General features: G+C 49.5%; 1 protein-coding gene across 5 annotated transcripts in view; it reads right to left on the bottom strand.

Annotated features, from left to right (window-relative positions):
- ST6GALNAC3 (ST6 N-acetylgalactosaminide alpha-2,6-sialyltransferase 3) overlaps positions 1-18,191 on the bottom strand; it is a 426,930-nt gene that overhangs the window by 119,690 nt on the left and 289,049 nt on the right. For 3 of the 5 annotated variants that reach the window (XM_073544821.1, XM_073544823.1, XM_073544822.1), the window contains 2 exons: positions 4,697-4,804; positions 2,674-3,562 (listed from right to left, as the gene is read on the bottom strand). The exons of the other annotated variants lie outside the window; for them this stretch is intronic. In XM_073544821.1, coding sequence (XP_073400922.1) covers positions 3,382-3,562; positions 4,697-4,804 — 289 coding nt within the window. In that variant the 3' untranslated portion in view covers positions 2,674-3,381. Of the gene's footprint in view, positions 1-2,673; positions 3,563-4,696; positions 4,805-18,191 lie in introns of those variants that run through there. 5 annotated transcript variants of the gene reach the window in all.

Genomic DNA, 18,191 nt, shown 5'->3' with positions numbered 1-18,191 from the left:
CTCATTGAAGACCGTGTGGACCTGAACTTTTAAGCTGGCAAATATTCTCCTTCTACAACACAAGTTCGTGTTTGACGTTTAGCATTGGACATAAACTGTCCAGTATGAACCCTGAACTTTTACCTTTGGGTTTGCTCATCTCTACTCGAGAACTGTTCCCAAAAACTGCCCTTGGCCAAAAGTATAATGTGCAGCACTATTAGTGGAATCAGGGCTTTCCTGGATGGTATCTGACCTTCTTGATCAGCAGAATAAAGGGCGCTTAACTTTAAAGTCCTACAAAACCCCTCTAAGAACTTTCTGAATGACAATGGACTTGCCATATCTACAGTTAACAGAAAGATTCACGGTAGATCAGGCTCGATCCCGATCGGCTGCGATCAGCAGATCAAATCCTCCATCGTCTGATTTGTTTTTTTCTTTTGTTGCTGCAACATAAGGAATAATTATCATCAGCAGCAATAAAATGCAAACTATACAAGAACCGGAAGAACATAACACCCAAACCTCCGCCATGTCAGAAGGCCTTATAGCGATCCGCTCGCCTTGTTACATTGTTGCCCAGCGCTGATTGGGGGGAGATTAGTGCCCCTTATTCGCAGCACTGACCTTTCCCAAAATGTGAGACATTTTACACCCCAGATTTACCCAGAAACACCCAGGACCTCCATGACGTGCACTTGTAACCAGTTTGCATGAACCCAGCTCCTGAAGTCCGGTTTGCAGGAAAAGGAGGACTGGTGGCAGGTGCGTTGTTGTGACCACAGATGGGCTCCATCGAGTTCTGATACTTATTATGAGAGTACCGATCGCACAAGTGCCCCCCCAGATACAGTATATAGAAACATCGCGCTCTGCACCCCACACAGAAGCGACATTATGTGCCCCACACGAGGAGGTATTGTGTACATGAAGTAGATATGTAGAAAAATGAGCCGCTCCCTACAAGCCGAAAACCTACAAAAATAGATAGAAAAATACTCGTGGCTCGCGTCACCATTTTCATGCCTCATAAAAAAAACATTACAAAAGTTTTCTAAGAAGAAGGATTAAAGCATCGTCGTGTCAAGTATTCGTTCACAGTATCGGGTATGACAGCAGAGTGATGAGCTGAGCGGAGGGTCGGACCACGCGCCGCCATAAGGAGCCGCCGCCACCACGGCGCCATCAGGCAGCAATACGTCACATCACAACCAATGTAGACAGCTGTCAGGATCTCTCCATTGTCTTCTTGGGTAATGGGCGCCATCAATGTTCTTCCAATACAGAAATGCCGCCATGTTGGAAAATATTCTTCTTGCTCTTAACCGGCACTACACAAATCTGATTCCCAGCCCTAAGATACGATGAGGCCAAAACGGCTGATCCTCTTATAATTCCCCCGGAGTTTACAACTGATCACAATTTGGAAGCGTTTTTTCCAGAATTTTACATTGTGCAGTTGCTCAGTTATTCCCCCTGGAAATGGATGAACAAACTGACAAATGGGTTAACATTCCTGCTGCCAAAAAGATGACACAATCTGACACTACCTGCACTGATTAGAAAGGTTCAGGGTGGGGACACAGATGCCCCAACTGTTATCACCACATGGTCATGCATTTCCAGGAGGAATAACAGAGGAATTGCACAATGCAGATTTGTAAGAAAAGATCCTTATTTCATGAGGAATCAGTTACTAAAACACACGTCAGGAGAGCAGCGGGTTCTCTTTAAGGGACAACTCCTTTAGGTCAATGGCACTTGCCCCCCTGTGCTTTTATAGGGTCTGTATTGCTGGTTCAGGGGGCAGGATAAACGACATGTATTGCTCATTACTTGCGATCAAGATTTCCAACTCATCTTGGACTGGGAATTTTTAAAGTGCACTCATAAGTTAAAATGAATGACCTTTCCCTAAGAACACCATTTTATATCTAGCTAGTTTCCACAATTTCTGCTGATTCAAATCTACGAGTTTTGTCTGATACACAGTTCCAAATCTTCCGCATAAGCCTAGAAAAAGGATAAAATTCTTGCTAATTGCAGCCACCACTAGGAGGAGATTCCTGTATACAGAGATACATGATAAGATCCTGTCTGCAGCCACCACTAGGGGGAGCTCCCTGTATACAGAGATACATGATAAGATCCTGTCTGCAGCCACCACTAGGGGGAGCTCCCTGTATACTGAGATACATGATAAGATCCTGTCTGCAGCTACCACTAGGGGGAGCTCCTTGTATACTGAGATACATGATAAGATTCTGTCTGCAGCCACCACTAGGGGGAGCTCCCTGTATACAGAGATACATGATAAGATTCTGTCTGCAGCCACCACTAGGAGGAGCTCCCTGTATACAGAGATACATGATAAGATCCTGTCTGCAGCCACCACTAGGGGGAGCTCCCTGTATACTGAGATACATGATAAGATCCTGTCTGCAGCTACCACTAGGGGGAGCTCCCTGTATACTGAGATACATGATAAGATTCTGTCTGCAGCCACCACTAGGGGGAGCTCCCTGTATACAGAGATACATGATAAGATTCTGTCTGCAGCCACCACTAGGAGGAGCTCCTTGTATACAGAGATACATGATAAGATCCTGTCTGCAGTCACCACTAGGGGGAGCTCCCTGTATACAGAGATACATGATAAGATCCTGTCTGCAGCCACCACTAGGGGGAGCCCCCTGTATACAGAGATACATGATAAGGTTCTGTCTGCAGCCACCACTAGGGGGAGCTCCCTGTATACAGAGATACATGATAAGATTCTGTCTGCAGCCACCACTAGGGGGAGCTCCCTGTATACAGAGATACATGATGAGGTTCTGTCTGCAGCCACCACTAGGGGGAGCTCCCTGTATACAGAGATACATGATAAGATCCTGTCTGCAGTCACCACTAGGGGGAGCCCCCTGTATACAGAGATACATAAGATTCTGTCTGCAGCCACCACTAGGGGGAGCTCCCTGTATACAGATATACATGATAAGATTCTGTCTGCAGTCACCACTAGGGGGAGCTCAATGAATACACTAGACACAATAATAATACAGCGACCTCTTGTGGAGATTGCTGGAAGCAAAAATTTGACCAAATCTGAGAATTTGGAGCTTTGTATCAGGAAAACTGGGTTCCAATCACTATAAAGGTATAGTGTAATATTAATCAACACAAAAAGTGAAATCTGAAAAGGACATGGTGTTAAAACATGGACATTCCCTGCAATGCTGAGATCACAGACCATGCTGGGAGTTGTATTTTTGTAGCAGATGCAGAGGTACGAGGTGAGATCTGTGTTGGTGGTCTCACCCTCCGAGGCATAAAGTGCATGTCAGCCCCCCACTCTCAGTGGCGCTCCGCAGAGTGACCGCCGCTGCTCGGCCACTTATTTCACGACCAGTCCGGGTGGCTGAACGTTATGTTGTGCAGCTTTGCCCAGTTGGCAAACACTCGCTTCTCGGTGATGAATCGGTGTCCTCCATACGGGGCGTTCTCGTGTAGGATGTACTCGTCACATTCGTACCGTCCTGGCTCGTAGTAATGATACGGAACTTTCCGGAAGCCGTTGGTCCTAAACCAAGAAGGATCGTACAATATTAGTTGCAAAAAATGGAAGGTGAGAAAAGAGAGAATGTGATATTTATTTTACTGGGTTTTCCCGGTAATATTTATAAATAAGTCATCAATGTCAGATTGGTGGGGTGCGACACCTGAGACCCCCATAATCAGCCGGTCAGCGCGCTGTACAATGTTTAGTGGCCGTTCTCGGTACTGCAGCTCCGATCACATTCACTTTAGCAGGGCTGCAGTATCAAGAACGGCCACTACACAGTGTGGGGCGCTGTGCTGTCCTGCCTCTTTACACTGTTGCTGATCGGGGGGAGTCCAGGGTGTCGGACCCCAAGAGATCTGATATTAGGTGATCTACCCCTATGGATAGGTCCTGAATAATAGTAATCAATCCAAATTCTTCCCAAAAGGTAATAATTAACCCACACCAATCTACCCACAATGAAGGACGTGCATGACCGTCCTATGGGGTCCTGGAATAGAGGGGGTCCTGGAATAGAGGGGGTCTTGGAATAGAGGGGGGTCCTGGAATAGAGGGGGTCCTGGAATAGAGGGGGGTCCTGGAATAGAGGGGGGTCCTGGAATAGAGGGGGTCTTGGAATAGAGGGGGGTCCTGGAATAGAGGGGGGTCCTGGAATAGATGGGGTCTTGGAATAGAGGGGGGTCCTGGAATAGAGGGGGTCCTGGAATAGAGGGGGGTCCTGGAATTGAGGGGGTCCAGGCCGACTCGTTCTCACTCACTAACTGGGGGATGGCGCTCTCTGGAGTACCCGCATTACCGGGTTACATTTAAAGACTGAGAACACCTGCGGCTCCTGTTCACACTGTGTCGGTTTGTTACAATGTATCAATGTTGGGAGCAAGAAAACATAATAGCGATTTCTGTGTTTTACATAAAAGGACACATTGTAACAAACCGTCAGCTGTGAGCAGGACTTTTTTTCATTCTGGGAGGTTTCATGGTCAATCATTATGAAGCCTCAGGAGAAAGCCAAGCATGGCAGATAAGAGCAGACGTAGCACAGCGATCCACGGATGATTGGGTGAGCACCTCCGATCACCGAGGCATTGATGGGGCATCCTCGAGATCTCTCGTCCTGTAATGAGGACACTACCCCTTTAATAAGGACCTTACTTGCAATATGTATCGTTGATCATCCCATAGACATGGATTCCTTCGCAGGCGTCCATCGCGAGGATCAAGGTGAACCAACCGGTGCTGAGATAAGATCCCGACTGCACCCTGCAAGACAAAGAAAACTAGATCAGGGGCTACATACAGACATCCACAAAGAAACAGCGCCCCCTCTTGTGCAAAGGCTGTGTCTGGTACTGCAGCATTCAAGTAATACCAACCACTGCTTATAGATAAGGTGGGCTCCGCTTCAGGTCCTTAAAGGCTGAGGTGCAATACCAGACACAACCTATAGGGAAAGGTGGCGCTGTTCTACAAACATAAAGCTTATTTTAAACCTAAGAAGGTGGGAAGTTAGAGATCAGTCACAGCTAAATATAGTCATAAAATGCATTTAAAAGGGGTTGTCCTAGATTTTCAAAACTTAACTTTAAAAGTACACATGCCATTTAAAGAAAGAGCTGTCGTGTCTCTTTTAGTACATACTTGTATCCCTATGAAATAATTCTGCAACATATTTTTTTATTGTGCTGTTCCTACATTATAACACCTGGTAATTTAGAAATAAATTGACAACTGGGTATGTCCGTAGACAGATGACATTGTCCAGTCAGGGATGCCTGTGAGAGACACTCGCCCCGCTGATAACACCCAGTTGTTCATTTATACACAGGAGGAATAACAGAGGATCGGCAGAACAGAATTGCTATTTGCTGGTGAATCCTTGGAGACATGGGGGTCCTCAGTGACGGCGGACAGCCGGCGCCCCCGGGACATGGGGGTCCTCAGTGATGGGGGTCCTCAGTGAGTGCGGACAGCCGGCGCCCCTGGGACATGGGGGTCCTCAGTGACGGCGGACAGCCGGCGCCCCCGGGACATGGGGGTCCTCAGTGATGGGGGTCCTCAGTGAGTGCGGACAGCCGGCGCCCCTGGGACATGGGGGTCCTCAGTGACTGCGGACAGCCGGCGCCCCTGGGACATGGGGGTCCTCAGTAAGTGCGGACAGCCGGCGCCCCTGGGACATGGGGTTCCTCAGTGAGTGCGGACAGCCGGCGCCCCTGAAGACATGGGGGTCCTCAGTGACTGTGGACAGCCGGCGCCCCCGGGACATGGGGGTCCTCAGTGAGTGTGGACAGCCGGCGCCCCCGGGACATGGGGGTCCACAGTGAGTGTGGACAGCCGGCGCCCCCGGGACATGGGGTTCCTCAGTGAGTGCGGACAGCCGGCGCCCCCGGGACATGGGGGTCCTCAGTAAGTGTGGACAGCCGGCGCCCCCGGGACATGGGGGTCCTCAGTGAGTGTGGACAGCCGGCACCCCTGGGACATGGGGGTCCTCAGTGACTGCGGACAGCTGGAGCCCCTGGGACAAGGGGGTCCTCAGTAAGTGCGGACAGCCAGCGCCCCTGGGCCATGGGGGTCCTCAGTGACTGCGGACAGCCGTCGCCCCCGGGACATGGGGGTCCTCAGTGAGTGCGGACAGCCAGCGCCCCTGGGCCATGGGGGTCCTCAGTGACTGCGGACAGCCGGCGCCCCTGGGACATGGGGGTCCTCAGTAAGTGCGGACAGCCGGCGCCCCTGGGACATGGGGGTCCTCAGTGACTGCGGACAGCCGGTGCCCCCGGGACATGGGGTCCTCAGTAAGTGCGGACAGCCGGCGCCCCCGGGACATGGGGGTCCTCAGTGAGTGTGGACAGCCGGCGCCCCTGGGACATGGGGGTCCTCAGTGACTGCGGACAGCCGGCGCCCCTGGGACATGGGGGTCCTCAGTAAGTGTGGACAGCCGGCGCCCCTGGGACATGGGGGTCCTCAGTAAGTGCGGACAGCCGGCGCCCCTGGGACATGGGGGTCCTCAGTGACTGCGGACAGCCGGTGCCCCCGGGACATGGGGGTCCTCAGTAAGTGCGGACAGCCGGCGCCCCTGGGACATGGGGGTCCTCAGTGACTGCGGACAGCCGGCGCCCCTGGGACATGGGGGTCCTCAGTGACTGCGGACAGCCGGCGCCCCCAGGACATGGGGGTCCTCAGTAAGTGTGGACAGCCGGCGCCCCTGGGACATGGGGGTCCTCAGTGACTGCGGACAACCGACGCCCCCGGGACATGGGGGTCCTCAGTAAGTGCGGACAGCCGGCGCCCCTGGGACATGGGGGTCCTCAGTGACTGCGGACAGCCGGCGCCCCCAGGATATGGGGGTCCTCAGTAAGTGCGGACAGCCGGCGCCCCTGGGACATGGGGGTCCTCAGTGACTGCGGACAGCCGGCGCCCCCGGGACATGGGGTCCTCAGTGACTGTGGACGGCCGGCGCCCCCGGCCCCCATCGGATCGGTATTCCGCCAATTTGTACCTTTCCAGCGGTGAAGGGAAGGTTTTCATTCCAGTTTTTTTACATATTGCTTCAATCTAGAAGTTGTCGCCGGCTGACACCCAATCTCGCCTGGAGGCTGCGGATCAGCAGGTAAATGTAGAAAATTCCATTAGTCTCCCGACCCCGGGATTACAGATTCATTTTCCCCGGAATCGGAATCCTGCACATGAACAGGTAGAAAGAAAAACCTCCCCGGACCGTCCTGGTACCAATTACTGGGTGCCGAGGAGACGCCACTCCGACGGGGAGGCCACCGGGGAAGTGGAGGCGATAAATTACAGCCAGTATTCCGTGAAGAGGGGCGGCTGTCTGCGACAATGAACCCGCGCCGCAGGAAATGGGGGTCCGCGGGTTAATGACTGACGAGACTGCGGAACACAAAGGAAGAAAATCTCAAAGAACAAGACGACGAGGAAAAGAAAATCTGCAGATGGCTCCAACTCCCTCTGTGTCCTGTGCCATCTATCTACAGAAAACGAAAAAACCTGACCAGAGAATAAAGCAAGTGTGAACAGGTGTAAACTGCCATAACGGCATAATAGGCGAAGAAAAGAACACGACGTGCAAATATTATATGAGGGGGTCCGATCAAGGAAAGGAAATCTAGATATGTGCAATGTGACAGGTGCCATGGAAGGCGGTGACTGTACATTATACACAGTGGGGGGCCCAAGGGGCCAATATACATGGCAGAGGGATACAATGAATCACTCACTATGATCCTGGATGTATCAGGTCCAGTTCTCATCCGTTAATTCTGCCCTATACAATGACCAGTGTCACACAGACGAGGCTGATTATCAGCAGTGAGTGCATTAAACTGTGCAGCACGGCTGCATACTCACTGCACGGCTACATACTCACAGCACGGCTACATACTCACAGCACGACTGCATACTCACAGCACGACTGCATACTCACAGCACGACTGCATACTCACAGCACGACTGCATACTCACAGCACGGCTACATACTCACAGCACGGCTACATACTCACAGCACGGCTACATACTCACAGCACGGCTACATACTCACAGCACGGCTACATACTCACAGCACGGCTACATACTCACAGCACGGCTACATACTCACAGCACGACTGCATACTCACAGCACGACTGCATACTCACAGCACGGCTACATACTCAGAGCACGACTGCATACTCACAGCACGACTGCATACTCACAGCACGGCTACATACTCACAGCACGGCTACATACTCACAGCACGGCTACATACTCACAGCACGGCTGCATACTCACAGCACGGCTACATACTAACAGCACGGCTACATACTCACAGCACGGCTACATACTCACAGCACGGCTGCATACTCACAGCATGGCTACATACAGCACGGCTACATACTCACAGCACGGCTGCATACTCGCAGCACGGCTGCATACTCACAGCACGGCTACATACTCACAGCACGGCTACATACTCACAGCACGGCTACATACTCACAGCACTGCTGCATACTCACAGCATGGCTACATACAGCACGGCTACATACTCACAGCACGGCTGCATACTCACAACACGGCTGCATACTCACAGCACGGCTGCATACTCACAGCACGGCTACATACTCACAGCACGGCTACATACTCACAGCACGGCTGCATACTCACAGCATGGCTACATACAGCACGGCTACATACTCACAGCACGGCTGCATACTCACAACACGGCTGCATACTCACAGCACGGCTGCATACTCACAGCACGGCTACATACTTACAGCACGGCTGCATACTCACAGCACGGCTGCATACTCACAACACGGCTACATACTCACAGCACGGCTACATACTCACAGCACGGCTACATACTCACAGCACGGCTGCATACTCACAGCACGGCTACATACTCACAGCACGGCTACATACTCACAGCACGGCTACATACTCACAGCACGGCTGCATACTCACAGCATGGCTACATACAGCACGGCTACATACTCACAGCACGGCTACATACTCACAACACGGCTGCATACTCACAGCACGGCTGCATACTCACAGCACGGCTACATACTCACAGCACGGCTACATACAGCACGGCTGCATGATCACAGCATGGCTACATACTCACAGCACGGCTACATACTCACAGCATGGCTACATACAGCACGGCTACATACTCACAGCATGGCTACATACTCACAGCACGGCTACATACTCACAGCATGGCTACATACAGCACGGCTACATACTCACAGCACGGCTGCATACTCACAGCATGGCTACATACAGCACGGCTGCATAATCACAGCACGGCTACATACTCACAGCACGGCTACATACTCACAGCATGGCTACATACTCACAGCACGGCTGCATACTCACAGCATGGCTACATACAGCACGGCTGCATAATCACAGCACGGCTACATACTCACAGCACGGCTACATACTCACAGCATGGCTACATACAGCACGGCTACATACTCACAGCACGGCTGCATACTCACAGCATGGCTACATACAGCACGGCTGCATAATCACAGCACGGCTACATACTCACAGCACGGCTACATACTCACAGCATGGCTACATACAGCACGGCTACATACTCACAGCACGGCTGCATACTCACAACACGGCTGCATACTCACAGCACGGCTACATACTCACAGCACGGCTGCATACTCACAGCATGGCTACATACTCACAGCACGGCTGCATACTCACAGCATGGCTACATACTCACAGCACGGCTGCATAATCACAGCATGGCTACATACAGCACGGCTACATACTCACAGCACGGCTGCATACTCACAACACGGCTACATACTCACAGCACGGCTACATACTCACAGCATGGCTACATACAGCACGGCTACATACTCACAGCACGGCTGCATACTCACAACACGGCTACATACTCACAGCACGGCTACATACTCACAGCACGGCTGCATACTCACAGCATGGCTACATACTCACAGCACGGCTGCATACTCACAGCATGGCTACATACAGCACGGCTACATACTCACAGCACGGCTGCATACTCACAACACGGCTACATACTCACAGCACGGCTACATACTCACAGCACGGCTGCATACTCACAGCATGGCTACATACTCACAGCACGGCTGCATACTCACAGCACGGCTACATACTAACAGCACGGCTACATACTCACAGCACGGCTGCATACTCACAGCACGGCTGCATACTCACAGCACGGCTGCATACTCACAACACGGCTGCATACTCACAGCACGGCTGCATACTCACAGCACGGCTACATACTCACAGCACGACTGCATACTCACAGCACAGCTATATACTCACAGCACAGCTACATACTCACAGCATGGCTACATACAGCACGTCTACATACTCACAGCACGGCTGCATACTCAGAGCACGTCTACATACTCACAGCACGGCTGCATACTCACAGCATGGCTACATACAGCACGGCTGCATAATCACAGCACGGCTACATACTCACAGCACGGCTACATACAGCACGGCTGCATACTCACAGCACGGCTGCATACTCACAGCATGGCTACATACAGCACGGCTGCATAATCACAGCACGGCTACATACTCACAGCACGGCTACATACTCACAGCATGGCTACATACAGCACGGCTACATACTCACAGCACGGCTGCATACTCACAGCATGGCTACATACAGCACGGCTGCATAATCACAGCACGGCTACATACTCACAGCACGGCTACATACTCACAGCATGGCTACATACAGCACGGCTACATACTCACAGCACGGCTGCATACTCACAACACGGCTGCATACTCACAGCACGGCTACATACTCACAGCACGGCTGCATACTCACAGCATGGCTACATACTCACAGCACGGCTGCATACTCACAGCATGGCTACATACAGCACGGCTACATACTCACAGCACGGCTGCATACTCACAACACGGCTACATACTCACAGCACGGCTACATACTCACAGCACGGCTGCATACTCACAGCATGGCTACATACTCACAGCACGGCTGCATACTCACAGCATGGCTACATACTCACAGCACGGCTGCATACTCACAGCACGGCTGCATACTCACAACACGGCTGCATACTCACAGCACGGCTGCATACTCACAGCACGGCTACATACTCACAGCACGACTGCATACTCACAGCACAGCTATATACTCACAGCACAGCTACATATTCACAGCATGGCTACATACAGCACGTCTACATACTCACAGCACGGCTGCATACTCAGAGCACGGCTACATACTTACAGCACGACTGCATACTCAGAGCACGGCTGCCTACTCACAGCACGGCTGCCTACTCACAGCACGGCTGCCTACTCACAGCACGGCTGCCTACTCACAGCACAGCTACATACTCACAGCACGGCTGCATACTCACAGCACGGCTGCCTACACACAGCACGGCTGCATACTCATGCGTTGTCCGATAAGGGGGCAGTTGCAATCCTGACCCAGCGATCAGTAATTCCCGCTCCTCCGATCGCTGCTCCTTCTCGCACATCCTCCTGTAGAGTTTATCAGTGCGGCTGTGACTTCAGGACGCCATTAAGAAGAGGGTTTATTGATGCAGCCTTTTTTGTGTCAATTTCCATCACAATTGTGGCTCCCGGCTGAAGCTCGGCCGCAGTAATATAGTCAGGATGTGAGGTCTGTGTGTCTCTCCTAGTAATATAGGCTGGATGTGAGGTCTGTGTGTGTCTCCCAATAATATAGGCTGGATGTGAGCGCTGTGTGTCTCTCCCAGTAATATAGGCTGAATGTGAGCTCTGTGTGTCTCTCCCAGTAATATAGGCTGGATGTGAGCTCTGTGTGTCTCTCCCAGTAATATAGGCTGGATGTGAGCGCTGTGTGTCTCTCCTGGTAATATAGTCAGGATGTGAGCGCTGTGTGTCTCTCCTGGTAATATAGTCAGGATGTGAGCTCTGCGTGTCTCTCCCAGTAATATAGGTTGGATGTGAGCTCTGTGTGTCTCTCCCAGTAATATAGGCTGGATATGAGGTCTGTGTGTGTCTCCCAATAATATAGGCTGAATGTGAGCTCTGTGTGTCTCTCCCAGTAATATAGGCTGGATGTGAGCGCTGTGTGTCTCTCCTGGTAATATAGTCAGGATGTAAGCGCTGTGTGTCTCTCCTGGTAATATAGGTTGGATGTGAGCTCTGTGTGTCTCTCCCAGTAATATAGCCTGGATGTGAGGCCTGTGTGTCTCTCCCAGTAATATAGGCTGGATATGAGGTCTGTGTGTCTCCCAGTAATATAGGCTGGATGTGAGGCCTGTGTGTCTCTCCCAGTAATATAGGCTGGATGTGAGGTCTGTGTCTCTCCCAGTAATATAGGCTGGATGTGAGTGCTGTGTGTCTCTCCCAGTAATACAGTCAGGATGTGAGCGCTGTGTGTCTCTCCTGGTAATATAGGCTGGATGTGAGCTCTGTGTGTTTCTCCCAGTAATATAGGCTGGATGTGAGCTCTGTGTGTCTCTCCCAGTAATATACACTGTGTTCCAAATTATTATGCAAATGATATTTTTCTATGATTTTCCTAAATAGTCAGTACAAATGACAGTCAGTCTAATAAAAGTCATCACCTGTTAGAGTATACATTGAATTTTATTGAATAAACCTCCCAATGATAACAGTATAATCTCCAAAATGAATAAAAACTCAAATTGCACAGTTCCAAATTATTAGGCACAGTAGCATTTCTAAACATTTGATCTGTTTTAAAGAACTGAAAATGTTCATTTGTGGAATTTGCAGCATTAGGAGGTCACATTCACTGAACAAAAAAGCTATTTAACTCCAAAACATCCTAACAGGCCAAGTTACATGCTATCATAGGAACCCTTCTTTGATATCACCTTCACAATTCTTGCATCCATTGAACTTGGGAGTTTTTGGAGAGTTTCTGCTTGTATTTCTTTGCATGAAGTCGGAATAGCCTCCCAGAGCTGCTGTTTTGATGTGAACTGCCTTCCACCCTCATAGATCTTTTGCTTGATGATACTCCAAAGGTTCTCTATAGGGTTGAGGTCAGGGGAAGATGGTGGCCACACCAGGAGTTTATCTCCTTTTATGCCCATAGCAGTCAATGACTCAGAGGTATTCTTTGCAGCATGAGATGGTGCATTGTCATGCATGAAGAGGATTTTGCTCCTGAAGGCACATTTCTGCTTTTTATACCATGGAAGACAGCTGTCAGTCAGAAACTCTATATACTTTGCAGAGGTCATTTTCACACCTTCAGGAACCTTAAAGAGCCCTACCAGCTGTTTCCCCATGATTCCGGGCCAAAACATGACTCCTCCACCTCCTTGCTGAAGTCGCAGCCTTGTTGGGACATAGTGGCCATCCCCCAACCATCCACTACTCCATCCATCTGGACCATCCAGGGTTGCTCGACACTCATCAGTAAACAAGACTGTATGAAAATTAGTCTTCATGTATGTCTGGACCCACTGCTACAATTTCTGCTTGTGAACACTTTTTAGGGGTGGCCGAATAGTAGGTTTATGCACCACAGCAAGCCTTTGAAGGATCCTGCACCATGAGGTTCGAGGGACTCCAGAGGCACCAGCAGCTTTAAATATCTGTTTGCTGGTTTGTAATGGCTTTTTAGCAGCCGCTCTCTTAATCTGATGAACTTGCCTGGCAGAAACCTTCCTCATTCTGCCTTTATCAGCACAAACATGTCTGTGCTCAGAATCAACCACAAATCTCTTAACAGTACGATGGTCACGTTTAAATTTTTGGGAAATATCTAATGTTTTCATCTCTTGACCAAGGCATTGCACTATTTGATGCTTTTCAGCAGCAGAGAGGTCCTTTTTCTTTCCTAAATTCCTTGAAACCTGTGGAACATCATTCTTAAGTAGTTTTACTTTAATTGGGCTCACCTGGTAAACTAATTATCACAGGAATTTGAGATTGATTTCAGTGATCCAAAGAGCCCTGATACACAATACCATCTATGAGTTTATTTGAAAAACAAAAAATTACATCTTTATGAAACTTAAATCCAATTTGCATAATAATTTGGAACGCAGTGTAGATAGATTATGGCGTGAACATTTTTAATTTCCTCCCCATATAGATTGCACAGAATTGTCACATATCACGGTGAAATATAACACTAATCAGAATAACTCACTATTATACATTAGATGCTAATGTTCCTACTTATTCACTGATACTTCCAGGCAGAAGAGAGATTCACAGAAGCCATAAAATCCGAAGTTCAGATTTTGAAAAACCAAACAATAAATAAAAGGGAAACATCGCAGAGGAAACGTTTATTATTCCCTCACCGTCTGCTCCGATAAATGTCAGAAGGATCATTTGCAAAGTGGAAACCGCTGATATAATGAGCGCACGGCCTCTCCTCATCCTCCTGGGGTCAAGACGAAGGGTAAAGGGCAAATCCTTTAAAATACAAAAACCTCATAAGAAGAGTGTTTTTCAGGTAAGTTGTCAGAAGTTACACCTGTCCATCTGAAAGCTGTGGTGGCTATAAAGGGGGTGTCACCCAGCTATCCCAGAGTCCTGAACGTCAGCCCTACTAAGATACAGCTTTAGTAGCAGTTATACTGGTGTCTTACAGAAGTGGCTAAGAAATCACTAAACTCTAGAATACATTATATATCCATAGATACAAATGACAAAGGCTTTCTTAGGAGAAGCTGGGCTCAATAGGAAGGGTGAATCTGAACCCTCCTAGGCTAAGTTCACATTTTCCATATTTGCTGCAGATTTCATTCTGCAGAATGTTCTGTAACCAGCCCTCTCGTCTGAAACCATTCAGATCAAATGAATGGAAACCAATTATCAGTCACAGAAAATATTGCAACAAAATCTGCAGAGAAAGGCTGGTTTCACATTTGCGTTTTTTAGCGCTGGAAAAAAACGCATATGTGCGCATGCGTTTTTTCCCCTATATTTAACATGGGTGCGCATACCTGCGCGCTTGTAAGCGCATGTATGCGATTTTCATGCGCTGCGTTTTTTTGGGGTGTGCGTTTGTATTTTCCAGACGCAGCATGTTGCATTTTTTGGCCCTGCAAAAAAGCGCATGCGCACATATGCGCACGTTTTGCGCTAAAAATGGCCATTATAGCCTATGGATGCGCATATGTGCGCACTGGCATGCTCATGTATGCGTTTTTTTGCATATGCGTTTTTTTTTTTAACCATGGAATTTAGGGGTTTGGGTTAGAGTTAGGGTTAGTTAAGGGGGTTTAGGGTTAGGGTTAGGGTCAGGGTTAGGGTTGGGGTCAGGGTTAGGGTTAAGAATGGTTTGGTTAAGAGTTAGGGTCAGGGTTAGGGTCAGGATTAGGGTTAAGTATGGTTTGGTTAAGGGTTAGGGTCAGGGTTAGGGTCAGGGTTAGTTAGGGTTTAGGGTTTGGGTTAGGGTTAAGTATGATTTGGTTAAGGGTTAGGGTCAGGGTTAGGGTTAGGGTCAGGGTTAGGGTTAGGGTCAGGGTTAGGGTTAGTAAAGTCATGGTTTGGGTTAGTGTGAGGGGCCACCTAATGTTGGAAAAAAACGCAAACGCGGTAAAAACGCACTAAAAACGCATACAAACGCATAAAAACGCTGCGTTTTTTTCATGCATGCTCATAAAAATGCTTGAAAAAAACGCAGCAGTTGTATGCTTTTGTATGCGTTTTTTCAATGCGTTTTTTTGGGGGAAAAACGCGCTGCAAAAAAAAGCAAGTGTGAAACTAGCCAAAGAACTAAACCTGAAGAAAAAAATGCAAGAATATCTCCCTCCAAATCCGACTGTAATCGACAGGGACTCCAAGAAACAAAAGATAGATGATAGCTATAAAGACAGATATTAGATCGATAGATAATAGACAGATAGATAGAAAGATAATAGATAGATAATAGATAGACAGATGATATTATTGGTTCGGTGGAGCGGTTGGTCGGTGTGAATGCTCTTTATTATTGGTCCGGTGGAGCGGTCGGTGTGAATACTCTTTATTATTGGTCCGGTGGAGCGGTCGGTTGGTGTGAACACTCTTTATTATTGGTCCGGTGGAGGGGTCGGTCGGTGTGAACGCTCTTTATTATTGGTTCGGGGGAGCAGTCGGTGTGAATACTCTTTATTATTGGTTCGGGGGAGTGGTCGGTCGGTGTGAACACTCATTACTGTTGGTCCGGTGGAGTGGTCGGTCGGTGTGAACACTCTTTATTATTGGTTCAGGGGAGTGGTCGGTCGGTGTGAACACTCTTTATTATTGGTCCGGTGGAGCGGTCGGTTGGTGTGAACACTCTTTATTATTGGTCCGGTGGAGGGGTCGGTCGGTGTGAACGCTCTTTATTATTGGTTCGGGGGAGCAGTCGGTGTGAATACTCTTTATTATTGGTTCGGGGGAGTGGTCGGTCGGTGTGAACACTCATTACTGTTGGTCCGGTGGAGTGGTCGGTCGGTGTGAACACTCTTTATTATTGGTTCAGGGGAGTGGTCGGTCGGTGTGAACACTCTTTATTATTGGTCCGGTGGAGTGGTCGGTCGGTGTGAACACTCTTTATTATTGGTTTGGGGGAGTGGTCGGTCGGTGTGAACACTCTTTACTATTGGTCCGGTGGCGTGGTCGGTCGGTGTGAACACTCTTTATTATTGGTTCGGGGGAGTGGTCGGTCGGTGTGAACACTCATTATTGTTGGTCCGGTGACGTGGTCGGTCGGTGTGAACACTCTTTATTATTGGTTCGGGGGAGTGGTCGGTCGGTGTGAACACTCTTTATTATTGGTTCGGTGGAGTGGTCGGTCGGTGTGAACACTCTTTATTATTGGTTCGGTGGAGTGGTCGGTCGGTGTGAACACTCTTTATTATTGGTTCGGTGGAGTGGTCGGTCGGTGTGAACATCTTTATTATTGGTCCGGTGGAGTGGTCGGTGTGAACACTCTTTATTATTGGTCCGGTGGAGCGGTCGGTTGGTGTGAATGCTCTTTATTATTGGTCCGGTGGAGTGGTCGGTCGGTGTGAACACTCTTTATTATTGGTTCGGTGGAGTGGTCGGTCGGTGTGAACACTCTTTATTATTGGTTCGGTGGAGTGGTCGGTCGGTGTGAACACTCTTTATTATTGGTTCGGTGGAGTGGTCGGTCGGTGTGAACACTCTTTATTATTGGTCCGGTGGAGTGGTCGGTCGGTGTGAACACTCTTTATTATTGGTTCGGTGGAGTGGTCGGTCGGTGTGAACACTCTTTATTATTGGTCCGGTGGCGTGGCCGGTCGGTGTGAACACTCTTTATTATTGGTCCGGTGGCGTGGTCGGTCGGTGTGAACACTCATTATTATTGGTCCGGTGGAGCGGTCGGTTGGTGTGAATGCTCTTTATTATTGGTTCGGTGGAGCAGTCGGTCGGTGTGAATGCTCTTTATTATTGGTTCGGTGGAGCGGTCGGTGTGAATACTCTTTATTATTGGTTTGGGGGAGTGGTCGGTCGGTGTGAACACTCTATATTATTGGTCCGGTGGAGTGGTCGGTCGGTGTGAACACTCTTTTTTATTGGTCCGGTGGAGTGGTCGGTCGGTGTGAACACTCTTTATTATTGGTCCGCTGGAGTGGTCGGTCAGTGTGAAAACTCTTTATTATTGGTCCGGTGGAGTGGTCGGTCGGTGTGGACACTCTTTATTATTGGTCCGGTGGAGCGGTCGGTTGGTGTGAATGCTCTTTATTATTGGTTCGGTGGAGCAGTCGGTCGGTGTGAATGCTCTTTATTATTGGTTCGGTGGAGCGGTCGGTGTGAATACTCTTTATTATTGGTTCGGGGGAGTGGTCGGTGTGAACACTCTTTATTATTGGTCCGGTGGAGTGGTCGGTCGGTGTGAATACTCTTTATTATTGGTTTGGTGGAGCGTCGGTCGGTGTGAATGCTCTTTATTATTGGTTCCGGGGAGCGGTCGGTCGGTGTGAACACTCTTTATTATTGGTCCGGTGGAGCGGTCGGTTGGTGTGAATGCTCTTTATTATTGGTTCGGTGGAGCCGTCTGTCGGTGTGAATACTCTTTATTATTGGTCCGGTGGAGCGGTCGGTCGGTGTGAATGCTCTTTATTATTGGTCCGGTGGAGCTGTCGGTTGGTGTGAATACTCTTTATTACTGGTCCGGTG

Source organism: Dendrobates tinctorius, unplaced genomic scaffold (genome assembly GCF_039654945.1).
Source record: "Dendrobates tinctorius isolate UK_male_01 unplaced genomic scaffold, ASM3965494v1 ptg000138l, whole genome shotgun sequence".
Taxonomy (NCBI): Eukaryota; Metazoa; Chordata; class Amphibia; order Anura; family Dendrobatidae; genus Dendrobates; species Dendrobates tinctorius.
The sequence above is the reverse complement of the archived record's forward strand: the minus strand, read 5'-3'. Positions and strand labels throughout refer to the sequence as shown.